The 13,474-nt window shown below is 36.3% G+C and overlaps 1 protein-coding gene across 6 annotated transcripts in view; it reads left to right on the top strand.

Annotated features, from left to right (window-relative positions):
- LTBP1 (latent transforming growth factor beta binding protein 1) overlaps positions 1-13,474 on the top strand; it is a 196,196-nt gene that overhangs the window by 118,923 nt on the left and 63,799 nt on the right. For 2 of the 6 annotated variants that reach the window (XM_069852452.1, XM_069852455.1), the window contains 6 exons: positions 6,048-6,170; positions 6,882-7,049; positions 9,983-10,216; positions 11,191-11,213; positions 12,238-12,340; positions 12,903-12,998. In XM_069852452.1, the coding sequence (XP_069708553.1) occupies positions 6,048-6,170; positions 6,882-7,049; positions 9,983-10,216; positions 11,191-11,213; positions 12,238-12,340; positions 12,903-12,998 (747 nt within the window). Of the gene's footprint in view, positions 1-6,047; positions 6,171-6,881; positions 7,050-9,982; positions 10,217-11,190; positions 11,214-12,237; positions 12,341-12,899; positions 12,999-13,474 lie in introns of all 6 variants that reach the window. The other 4 variants (XM_069852451.1, XM_069852453.1, XM_069852454.1 and 1 more) reach the window with 3 other exon arrangements.

Genomic DNA, 13,474 nt, shown 5'->3' with positions numbered 1-13,474 from the left:
GATATTCAGCCCATGCAATTGCAAATTTGTGTCTGTGCATTCCTGAGGAAAAACTGAGATTGGTTCTTCATCTGATTCTGTTAACTATTTGTGGAACAAGGTTCTGTTAAAATGCTTTCAGAACACAGTTATTTTGGGGTGTTTCTCATATGAAACCCTGAATATTGCCTTACCCTGGACAAAAATCTAAATAGAATTTCTTCATGAACATTCTTAGAAAGCACGCAGAAAAAAACATGAGTAAAGTAAAATTTTATTTTGATATCTGAGTTATCCATTGATTTCCATCTTATGTATGTAAAGTTCTTTGAAGATGCAGTTGGTTTTGGACTCAGTAAAACTATATGTAATTATTATGGTTTATAGCAAGTTCCATGTGCTTTCTTGTTTAAGTGAATACTGTCCTATGTTCCCATCTTCCCCTTTCACTTCTGTTTTGGGGGGGTTGTTGGGGTTTTTGTAATTCATGAAGATTACTTCATTCATAGTCACGCTGTTCATGTGAGCAGACAAGCTTCAGTTAGGAAACAGTTTAGCTTGGTCTTATTTTCCCAGGAAATCCAGTGGCAGTGAGTCATTAACACATGGCATTTTCTGAGAGCAAGTTGACCTGACACCCATTAGACCAATAAAGATGTATGGGAAAGTATCAAACACTAGCTGTTGTTGTTAGGAGAGGCTGTTTTAAGTTCTGCTTAGTGGGAAGGATTGTGGGATAGATTACCAGTGGTTTGGTTATAGCATCTCAGTTGTGTGAAACTGGAAGCACTGTGGTAGCCCTGGAGGAGAGTGTGGTGGCTCACCTCACCATATATCAAGCTGTGTGCTTATAAGAGGATATAGAGCTGAGACATAGCAGTCTCATCTGTACAATACTGCAGGACCACTGTCAAGACCCTGGTTATGGCAAAGCCTCTGAATGGCAGAATGACAGTGCTTCTTTCATGCCAGTGGAGTTACACCAGCTTATTACCATTGAGAAGGGTATATTCATATTATCAAGCACTAACTATTACAAATCAATGCTTTATTTACCAGTTCTCTATAAATCATAAATAGCAGCACCTCCTGTGAGAGTTTGTGGTGGAGCTATGCAGGGTGCTGTCTGGGAAAGGTCCTTGCTTAAGCATTTTTTCCTGCATCACTAACAAAGTCTTTTTACCAATGGAACTTCATTACTCTTTTTATCTTGAAAACTGAAAAATAGTATTTATTTGATCTTTAAAAAGTTTATTTACATATGTATAGTTTTATAGTACTACTACATAACCCGTTAAACATTTCCTCTGTGTAGATGAAGGTGTTTGATCAAATCATTCTACAAGCATGTTATCAGTTCATAGTTCTGCACAACAAAAGATTATTCAGACAATTTTAAAGTAACTTTTTCTCTGGTTTTTACAATGAAGCAAATAAATTCTCATTGCTATGCTCATTTCAAACTGAAATATTGTTTATGTTGATATACAAGAAATAGAGGGCTAAAAAGAAGAAAAAATCTGTTAATCTTGAATTAGATTTATTTTCCAGCTGCCTGAATGAGTTGATTCCAGTGCAATTTGCACAGCTGGGCAAGCTGGCAGGTGGTAGGAAATATTTTGAGTAGGTGGCCTTTCACCACAGTCTGAAAAAAAATGAAGTAGATAGTAAATCTGGAAAGGATTTTTTAATTATTATTATTTTTTTAACCAAGGTTGTTAAATAACTATTCTTACACATATGTATGCTTTTTCTTAAAAAAAAGTCAAGGTTTTTTATCGATTTGTAGCTTGTTTCTGTTGAATCTCTTGAAAGGCTTGTGTAATTCAGCATAGAGCATCAGCTCAGTAATTCTGTGAGCTTATTGAGAAGACATGACTTGGAAAAGAAGCATTAAAAAATACACCATAATTAAGTTATGCTGTGGCATCAGAACATAAACAATAAAGTTAACTTAAAAAAACTGGACAAATTTAGCAAAAGGAATATCCATTTCAGGAACTCTAGAAGGAGCATTTATTGGCATTTACACACATATAAGCCGGTACTTAAATGTAGCAGTGCCCACATCAAGTAGCAATAACAGTACATGTGAACAAGGCGTTATATTTTCAAATACTAGATGTAGAAGAATGGTTCATCTGGGAGGAGATTTAATACAGAGGCAGTAATGACAGTATCTGTGAATGTTCCCTGCAGAATAGTTGAATTCTTTGCAAAGATGACTGTGTATTGATGAATAATGGGAAGATCCCATCTACCTATAAGTTAACCACTTTAGTAAATAATGCCATGAAATCTTCACTATTAGTAGCTGAAACTCTAAAACGGGATTCTCTGAGTATCGTGAAATGCATCCAATAACGTTCCTATACCAGTTTTTCTCAGTAATGACATGAAGTAAGTTCAGATCTGTAAAAATGTGCATAATTTCTACTTAGATAATATTTAAATTCCATTTCCTTTAAAATTCATGATTACAGTTTATCTGTATAAAGACTTAAATATAAGCCATGTTAAAAAAAAAATTCATTATAAAATCCAAACACAGCTTGTTACTGGGTATTGAAGGATACTCGCTAGTTGAAGTCTGTAACCTGTAACAAGAATTTGTTTAAGTGCAAAGCCAGATTTTATACCCCCTGCTGCAGAACATATGTTTTTTCATTTCACGGTAAATAACTATATATATGTGCATCTCAATTCAGTAGCTGAGTTATTCAAAGTTGAAAAACTGCTTGAGAATTATAACAACAGACACCATTTTTATCTTCTACAACCTACAGATATAGTTCTACCAACTTAAAAGGTATGGTTCATTTGAGTAGTACAGGTAATAGTATTGTGAATAAAATTATTCAAATTCAAGTTAGAAAGCAGGTTTTATATTTTTTTTTCTCTTCTTATCTTTGTCTTTGCAGGATTTTAATGTTTGGGTTTTACATGTCGATATACTTTCAGTTTTCAAATAATAAAACTTATCCACATATAGATTTTTAACATTCCTTAAAATGAAGTTTGATACAAACAAACAAAATAAAAACAAAATCATCATCTAATAAATGAAAAATGCATCATTAATCATTTTAAACATCGGAAGTCCTGTTAAGCTGTATAATTACTTACCTTTTTTAAATACCCTTCCATAGATAGGAAGGAAAAGTGCCAAAATTTTCATAATGATGACATACAAGCAAATAGCAATGTATTTTAATGTTTAACATACAAGAGATTTTGTCTTTCCTAGAAAATAAGGGCTATAAAATTAAAGTCAAATTACTACTATTTAAAAGAAGTTGTCTTTTTCACTAATTTAAAATGTAAGTTCTGTCTTCACTTGACAAAGTGTTTCTGCTAATTCTACATGGATATATAGTCCAGCAAAAGTGTATGTCCCCAGGGAGATATCTGCCATTATTTTCCCAGCAGTATATGTTAATTATCTTAAAAATAAAATTGTATATTGTGAATTTGTAAGGGGAGAAAATAGTTTTCAAATGTCTGGCTGTTACAGTGTAGATAGCGAGCAATTATTTTTGCTGTATGATCCAATGTCAATTCTAATATTAAACAATAAAAAGCAAAAGTCACGTTAGAATAAAAGAGCACAGTCTTGTTAAAAATATGTATCTTAATTTTAAATTTTTTATATTCTCTTTCTTCCATCTCTTGACTTCTGTGTTTTTCCTCTTCCTCCGAAATCTTTTCGCACATGTGTGTAGGTGTTATTTGTGTATCTGTGTAATTGTGTCGGGGATTTTAATTTTGAAATGAACATAAATAGAAGTGTCTCTTACTCTAACTTGTTTGTCATGACAGAGTCAGTGCTTCATCAAAGCAAGTAAAATTGTTCCATGGTTTAGCATTTGAGGACTTCTCTGACAACCCAAATTGCCAACAGGTAGAAAATTTAATAGTGGGTTCTTGAGTATTCCAGTATTTGCTTTGTATCAGGTTCTAGGCATTTCATAATCTTATGTTCCTTGGCGTGCCTGATGTTTAAAAGTGGAGGGTTAGCAACATGTCCCTTTCTCCGGGCAACTTTACAAAGCATCAATATATTTCTATCAGGATTGTTTCAATAACGTATTCAATTTGTTAGCTGCTAAGATTTAAGTTCATTCCTCACAACAGTCACAAATGATAATGGCATTGAAACAACTCTTTTGGGATCAGTTGGCATTCTGTAGATGCCTTCAATCATATTTTGAGATTTCAGGACAAAAGAAAACCTAGTCAAGCAACGCAAATGAAGCAACTGTCTAAAAAATTGTCCTTGATTGCATCAGAATGAGTCTAACTTACTAATTCTTCATTAGTGCAGTCCTTAAATAAGATAATCCTGTGCTTATGTGGAACATCTTCCCACTGCTGTAGGTGAATATTTCAGTAGTTTTTTGTGTTCTTTTCTTACGTTTTCCTTTTTAAATAGTTTGCTCCCTTTGAGGTCATAAAGTCATGCAGTCTGGGAATTTCACTTGAAAATTCCTGTCAGGTAGAGCTGATCCTTTGTAATTCATGTGGTTTCCGTCAAGTTTTATCCAAGATTCTAGGATATAAATTATCGTTCTTTGTCACATGTGGCTACGTGCATAGTGGTGAAGTTCATCCAAATGGGGTCAAGATACTAGATTAGGTAGAGCATTTGAAGAGCTGAGGGGTAGGCTCAACACTGAATAGTTGGAAGAAATTGCAGCAGACATGACAACCGCTAGAATCTGCTGTCCTGTGCGCTTAAGTTGTGCACTCCTGTGTAATGGGACAGGTAGCCAAACTTGAGGAGAAAAATGAAGCAGAAGGTAGGAAAGATTCTTTCTGTAGGTTTCCAAAAGCAAACTCCAGCACGTCTGTTGTATTTTACAGATTCAACTTCTTACCCTTGTTGACAGTATTGAATCAAGCAGCAGCATACAATCAGGTCAAATAAAATGATGAAGCTTTTTTAAAAACTAAGTGGAAAGGTAGCAAATATTTATTTTAGATAAAATGATCACTAATACACAATTATCAAGGAAATAGCTCAAGTACCTGATTTCCACTTGAAGCCTGTTTACCCAGCAAGGTAGGGATTTTTTTCCTAGCTTAGGGATAAGGAGGGAAAGTCTGATGTAAAAATAATACACATAAACATTTTAAGTTAGATCTATTTAAATGTACTGTTTCTGTTTTTCTGAAAGAGGAGGCATGACAATTTATGACAGAAAAATATAAGCTAGGGGATTTTTTTGTGGTTTTTGAAAAATTATTTTAAGGTTTTGATTATCAGTGCAAGTTATATTGTTACTGTCTCCTGAAATAAAATCCCAGTTTGGCTAACTTAGTTACAGATGGTATCCAGATGATTGTCAGACAGGTCCTACTTACTCTAAGAGTAAGTAACTTATAGGCAAAACCCCAAATATGGTAAAGACCTGGGGCCAAATGCTTGGGGCATTGTAGATTAATTCAGTGAGATCCTGAAATTGACACCAATGCAGGTAGCCTGCATCATCATTAGAAAGTTACGTTCTGGCAATTCTTTTTGCCCCACATCACTTGTTCCATGCTTCCCGAAGCACGTTCTTGCTTTTAAGATGGTAAGCTGTTTAGGCTAGAGATGGTATTTTTGCGTTGTGCTTCTTCCAGCTCATTGAACCTTCAGACACTATTGAATAGAAATACTAATAAAAACCATATAAGATGTGTCATGCAGTGTTCCATCCTGTATAAAATATACTACATCGCTTAAAACTTGTTTCTGTGAATGTTCTTGTGAGTTGTGTTTGACTGCACAATCAATCATCTAGTCAGGAAAAGATATGTTGATAAGCCTGACAGAATGTATTTGGTTTTTGAATTCAGCGTACTTGAGAATGGTGCATAAATGTAATGGTTCTTCTGTTATGTTCTCAGCAGTGGTTAAAATAGTTATAAATTGAATATTGTTAGTATGGGGAAAAGTGTTGATTTGAGTGCTAACTTGTAACAGTTCTCTTGCACATGTTTAAAAAAAAAGGTAAGATAACTTCTGAAGAAAGAAGAATGTTAATACATATTTCAGTGCCTGATTATTTTCAATTTTCCCTCAGATATCAATGAGTGTCAGTTACAGGGAGTATGCCCAAATGGTGAGTGCTTGAATACCATGGGCAGCTACAGATGCACCTGCAAAATGGGGTTTGTGCCAGATCCTACCCTCTCAAGATGCGTCGGTAAGTAGTAGTGCTAATCAAAGTACCAAAATGGAGACTTAGTTGCACTTTAGATGAGGATTTACTTGACTGACCCCAACACTTCTGAGCTGTCCCTATCTTTTCTGCTGTCCCTGTCTCCTCTTCTCAGCTTATTTACATTATTTAGTCAGTCTTAGTGCTTGTACTTCTTTTCTGTCTCCTTGTCCTGGAAGCCTTGGTCTCGACCAGTGGCTGTCCAGGTTCCTTGCCATCTTTTCCTGTTTCTCTTGCCACAAAACTTTCAAGGTCACATCCAGCCTCTCATACACTCTTTCTCAACAGCCTGGAGTTCTCCCCACAATTTTTTTACCTTCTCTGCTAGTTCCTCAGCCAAAATCATCTTTGTATTCTGCTCTCCCCTCTTCCACCTCTGTCGCTTTGACCTGAGTGGTTTCCATTACTAAGCATTTAGCCCAGGATTATCTTTGGCACAATTTCCTTCTGATTAAGAAGGATTAAAAATTAAGAAAGAATTAGGAGAGAGAAAAAGCTGTGAACAGCATGAATGCAAATACTTTTGTTTGTTAATGAGCTTTCACTTGGTCTGAGATCAACCACCTTTTCAAGAAGAAAAAAAGGCATAGAAAACAACTACATTTCTCACTTAGTTTGGTGTTGAAAGTGTTGTGTTGTTTCTTTGTTTTGCTTTTCATGTAAGCAGTACCATTCTGTCTTCCACTTTCATTGCAGCTGATAATCCTATCATTGCTGAAGAGAAAGGACCCTGCTACCGGTTTGTTAGTGCAGGAAAGCAGTGCATGCATCCTCTTTCTGTTCAGCTCAGTAAGCAGCTTTGCTGTTGCAGTGTTGGCAAAGCTTGGGGCCCAAACTGTGAGAAGTGTCCACTTCCAGGAACAGGTAAGAACTGCCCATTAAAAATAAAAGCTCTTGCCCCTACCCTATGTTTGTTACGCATGCTTAAAAACAAAAAACACACCAAAAAAATCCAATAATTGGGTTAAACAAGAAGCATCCATCAGGAAATTATGAGTTCTCTACGTGATAGAATAATCACATATCTAGTATTTTTGTTCAGAGGGATGTGTGATTTAAAAAAAAAGGAATTATCTTTGATTTGTTGTGATAGAATTCCAGATTTGCATCTTAGAATATGTCCTTGAACTTTGATTCTCTGTCACACGAGGATGAATTTATTGTACGTTATGTTCTTACTGTTGATAGAGGCAAAGTAACCCCAAAACAATTTCATACTCTTCAGTTAACAAAGGCACTCATGAAAGGGTGGCAACTTTTGAGAATTAGGTTACAGAACTACATGTGTTGCAGTTTACATTACAGTTAGCGGGATATGTATGGCAGTATCTCTGCTTTCTAACCTTCCTTCATATCTTTACCATCCATTATGAGAAATGTTACAAGTACAGTGTTGCCTTCTTAACATTAAACTGGTAGTTAAACGTTTCAGGACACCTTTCACTTAAACCATTCCTTACTTGATAGGTAAAGTTCACTTGTATTATCAGTGTTCACTTGGAGTCCTGCCGGTTTTTAAACATATAAGGACTTGCAAAATACTAGCTTGGTTGTTCACCACCCCGATTTAGGCTGCTCATAGATATCTTAATACCTCATATTACAGATACTGATAATTGCTTTTGAGTACCTTCTATTCCCTGATTTTGCTTAAGACTTAAACGATCAGAGTTGGAGTCTTTAGTCAAAATCTGTTGAATATTGGTTTTTTGCCAAAATATGTGGTCAAGTTCATCTTTTAAAAGTGTCATTGCATATTGTAATATACATGATGTCCAGCCTGTTCACTGTTTTAGTAATGTATTTGTTATGGTAATCCACTCTTCTCATTCAAGTCACTGTTGCAGATGTCACTGTTATGATACAGGTCATATATTTCTCTGGAGTATCTTATAAATATTCAGATTTTCAAAATGAGCCAGCTGCTTTGGGAAATCCACAGCTGGCATCAGAGCCATGATGAGCGCAGCAGATTCCGTACTTTTTAAACTTGGGCTTGCAGAAATGGAAGTGACCAAGACTTTTGTTTCTTTCAATCAATTTTTAAAGCCATTGTTTCCTGCATGCCTATTGGGTTGCTAGGTCACTAATTTGGCTTTTAGAAGTCCAGTTCACTTTCAGATAAGTAAAATTTCTGTAGCTTTATAATGGAGAAAAAATATATTCTCATCAGATGACTCACAATTTGAGTGCAGATGCTTTACTTTTGTGAGAATATTGCATGAGGCCTTGTGCCCAGTTGTGTGCATTCTGGAGCAGAGGGAGTATCTTTTTGTTGACAGCTCTCTACTCATAAGAAAACATCCTTGACTATTATGTGTAATTGGTTATTTTAGTAATTTTTGTTAACAAAAACCCTTCAGAGAGAAAGTCTGTTATTAGAAAATTCTGATGAGGTGTGTGGGAAACACTTCTCCCATTTCATGACAACTTTCATTATTTAAAAACATGTTCCTTTCTATAACAGGTTAGATTCATAACCTTTCAGAGTTTTCTGTGAAAAATGTGTGAAAGTGAGATACTCCAGAATGGGGTAATGTATTTACTGCAGCATCCCGTGTTAATTTAAGAGCCATTGAATTAAAAAGTTGTGATCTCACTCTCTGATAGCTTTTAAAATATTTGTACAAAGTAAACCAGATAAAGAGAGACCAAGAGAGGTCAGTTTTGTATACCCAGGTGTTGAGAGCACTTGTCAGAGCTGTGATAGAATAAGGCTCACATTTCTATTGTGCATTTGAGAGAATGTGCCCTGAAACAAGATTTCCTGCATCCTGAGTATGCATCTGAAGGGACACGCATCAAATTTTCACTGTCTTCCTTCTTTGCCACAATTCCCACCTTCCATTTTTGTGACACAATTGGATATTGGCATTTCCCAACAAAAAGTATTTAATCATTCTGAATCCACTCAGTTTAATCAGTTTGACCCTTCATCCTTTATCTAGAGCAATGAGGACGGTAAAGCACTGCCTCCGCAAGACTCCTGGATGGCTCCCTGTCTGTGACAGGAGCATAGCTATTATTGTACATGGGAAGGAAGGCTGACCTGTATTTCTTTTTCATTCTAGTCTTCCAGTAGGACTGCAAAAACCTGATGGTCTTGTAGAGCAGCTGCAGAGATCAGAGCAGGTGCTGCTGCTGCCTGACTTTCATTACCTTTTTCTGTAGCATCTTTATAAATGAGATTATTTCCCTTCTCTTCCAGTGATGATTTGGCTTTTTATGAGCCCCATTTTGTTTTTATCCAGCCCACTGAAGTCAGTGGAAAGACTCATTCAGTTCAGTGGAATTTGGATCAGGGCTAGTATGAGACCTCTGATGTAGTCAGTCCTGTGAATGAATGTTGTTACTGGTTGAATATTCTTCTGCTCCTCTAGTGTAAGGGCGATGAGCTTTTTTGCTTTGACTTCTGCAAAGAGAGAATGATAGAAATAGTGATCTTCGTTCCTTATGTAATGTAGGTGATGATGGCAATTTGCATACTCAGAAAGGATATACTTTTTGAAGAGAATTAATACAAAAAAGATATTGATATAATGATAGATTAAATGTAACTGAAGAAAGGTGGTAAACTGGAGTGGAAACCTTCTGGGAATAACAGCCAGAACATGCTCTTGGGAGAATGCTCAGTCGTATTAGCATGCAATGAATAGCTTGTCTTTAAGTAGTTTTTTGTAAAAATGTATATACAATATTAGATTAAATTTATTAGTGGTAGTCATTATATTTTCCACTATGTCAACATATTGCACTTTTAGACTCCTAAAAGGAATATTTTCCCATCCCAAATCTAGCTGCTTTTAAGGAAATCTGCCCTGGTGGAATGGGTTATACGGTTTCTGGTCCTCACAGAAACAAGCTATATCATCACCCTGCAGTTAGAGTACAGCCACCTGTCATTGGCAAGACCCCGATTACTCAACCTGTTGCTAAAGGTACTTCTCCTCCACCTCTCCCAGCAAAGGAAGAGCCAGTGGAGGCACTGACCTTCTCACAGAAAAGTGAGACTGAGATGGCTGTGCAAGAAGGTGAGAGTGGGAAAATTTAATCTTTCTATATTTCTGTGCATGTGTCTTCAATGGTATGTTTCTTTGCGGAGTAGCTGCATACAGTGTGGAACAAAGAGACATCACTTTCCACAGCAAATTATTCCACCTTATGGAATGTATTGTGTTACCTGATTTACTTCTGACATTTTATATGAGGTCTTATACAAAAAAAAAGAAAAATGAGACTAACCCTATAGTTCGGGAATGAAGAATGGGGAGGGAGAGATAAAGAGATGGCTATACAATATGTTCTAACCTGTCACAATGAGACAAGGCTCAACTCGATCGCTTTGCTCAGTATGAGTGGACGCATGTTCAGATACAGATGTTTTCTCACCCTCGGTCAGAAAATGTCATTGTGCAAGAGTGATAAATTCAAAAAGGGCAAACGGCAATGGAAAATAAAAATTTCTACCTCTCCTTCCCAGAAAAAAAAAGCCACTTCTATGGAGAAAAGAAACGCAAACCACTTTTGCTTACTTCATCAAAAGGCAAATTTCAAAACTTGATTACTTGTTTTACAGTAATTTCTTGCAAATTCATTAGTGGTTACTTCTATAACATTAAGGCATTAAATAATTACAGATGTTGATATTCCTTGGAAGGAATTTAAAAAGTTTAATCAGTGAGCTAATAACTTGTGAGTTACTCAGATTGTTTTGTAAGGAAACAATTAAACAATTGAGAAGCATAGAAGGCAGCTGAATATTGAGTAAATAATTATAAGCATTGGTCAATGTGTAGAATTGTCTTCTGGTTTCAGATTAGCATTTACACTTGCTTCAGGAACGTTGCTTCAAGTCTGCACTATTTTGGAATGAGGTTAGAGCCTGAAATTCTTGTGGAAAGGCAACAGCCACTTTCAAATGTGCTAGTAGTTTTATATGGTATGTGTAAGTAAACGTTATGTAAAGGCTGATTAATTTTCTTTTTTTTTTTTTTTCTGGTTTTAGTGGCAACTGCATCCCCTGATCAGGTAAAATATGATGTGGTTTATCTAGGAATTAGCTTGCAGACCATGTGCATGAGATGTGATAGTGATAAATCTGAAAAACATCTAGGATTTATGAGGAACAAACAATTCATTGAGCACTTACAGTGCAAATCCTGAGGCAAAAAGATGTCATGCTATTATATACAACCAGAGACAGGTACTGAGGTACAGGAAAAAGATAACTTTAACCTCTCTTTAGGATGTTGTTGGAGGGTCTAGTGTGATATTGTTCTGTCCCTTCCTAGAGCCTGTATTTTAAAGAAGATAGCAAAAAATGCAGACACTGTGAAGGAGAACTACAGATACTGAAAGCTAGTGACAATGAATTGTTGAGAAACAGTATGAAGTTTTCAGAAACATTTGTGACACCTGATTAAGAGACTTACATTAATGCCTAAGTTAGCTTCCTAGTTTTTTAGGGTTGCTGTGTGTTCAGTGGAAAAGAGCAGGTGCATATCTGTGTTAAGTCCCCCATTCTGAAGGTTCCATGTTCTCTGCGCTGAAAGTAATGGCATTCGTTAGGAATAACTGCAGCTGCACATCATTTCATTTTTCCTAAGAACTTATAAGGATCTGACACTTTTAAGAAAATAAGGTAATCACTGCAATACCTAAGAGAGAACCTTTCACAGTGGTGGAAGTCTTTGAGACATACGTGATTATACATTTTTGTATGACACTGAACAGCAATTAAATACTTCTTGTAAGTAATTGAAAACCACAGTGTGGGAGACCTATGGAGGGACAAAACCAAAGATGCAAATAGAAGCTCCTCAGATTGGCTACTTCAAATAAAATCGATGTTAAATTGTATGCCATTCTGTAAACATAGTATTCCATGTTCTTTCATGCTTAAATTGGTGGTAATTAATGGCCTACTATCAAAAGCCGCTTATGTGAGAATATTAGCAGATTCTTAAGCCAGGAGTTTGTGAGTTGTTATGATAGCTGAATTTAGAGAATGTTTTCAAATGTAATGAATGTAAGAATGTACTCATTGTTTTAGGAATTAGCTTCCTTTGATCAAGAAAAGCAGCCTTATCTAGAGCCTGGGCAGCCTCAGCTTTCTCCTGGAATTTCAACAATTAACCTGCATCCACAGTTTCCAGGTAATTTGTTTTGACTTGTCTTTTAGTATGGAAGAACGTGTAGTTAGAAAAACTTATTGCAGCTTCACCAGCAATTTCTCCGTGAGCAGAATCAGGGGGAGGGAGGCGCTGAAATGATGGAAGCTGAAGTGGGAGGAGTTGGAAGGTTGGCACTGACTGGATGACCTCTAGGAGTCAAAGATGAATTTGAGGCAAAATTGATATCCCAGATTACATACATGAGAATTTTAATGTTAACAGAGTTAGAGGCCTTTTGTCCCTTTCAAGAGGAAACTTTACTGCCTGCCTGTGGACTTACGCATAACTTCCACTGCAAAAGTTTTACCGTTGTACGTGCTTTCTTTAGCACCTCAGTTTTTCTTCACCAGCAACAGAATGATGGAAAACCCAGTTATACTATTTTGTCTACTCCAGAGCTAAGCAGAATAAACTAATGAAAAGCTCCATAGTGTCTAGCTCATTCAGTGTGAATTCACACGTGTGTGAATTTTTTAAGGTTTTTTTCAATGCTTTAAGGAGGGTTTTTGGATACGATTGATTTCTATTCCATGTCCCACAGTAGTGATTGAGAAAACATCTCCTCCTCTGCCTGTTGAAGTTGCTCCTGAAGTCTCTACTTCAAGTGCAAGTCAAGTAATTGCACCTACTCAAGTTACAGGTATTGTACTTCCTTTTTAGGACTAAAATAAATTAAGACATGACTGTGAGTTCCTGACACTGTAATGTTCCATGCTACTTCTTAACTGTAGTAGCAAAGAGAATGTAGCTATTGAACAGAAAGGAATACTGTGGAAAGAGATAGAAAGTATAGAACAGCACAGCAGCAAAGGTGCTGTCCACAGAGCCAGGACTAAGCCCTCCCAGGTTGTACCTTCCATTTTTGTGCCCACAAATAAATGATAGAAGGAAAAACTTATAATTCCACTTCAGATTGTGATCTGCAACTGAAGTTCAGAACTGAAGACTTCTTGGATACAAGTCAGGTCTCCAGACGGTTAGCACTTGTGTTCGTGAAGTATACATACTCACGTTCTTTGAGGGATGTCAATTTCATGGGTTGTAGATCAGCATGTTCTACAAAAAGCAGTTGAGGTATTATTGTAAAATGTATTTTGAAGTGTTCTTTTGATATTT

This window comes from Phaenicophaeus curvirostris, chromosome 2, assembly GCF_032191515.1.
Source record: "Phaenicophaeus curvirostris isolate KB17595 chromosome 2, BPBGC_Pcur_1.0, whole genome shotgun sequence".
In the NCBI taxonomy this organism is placed as follows: Eukaryota; Metazoa; Chordata; class Aves; order Cuculiformes; family Cuculidae; genus Phaenicophaeus; species Phaenicophaeus curvirostris.
The sequence above is the reverse complement of the archived record's forward strand: the minus strand, read 5'-3'. Positions and strand labels throughout refer to the sequence as shown.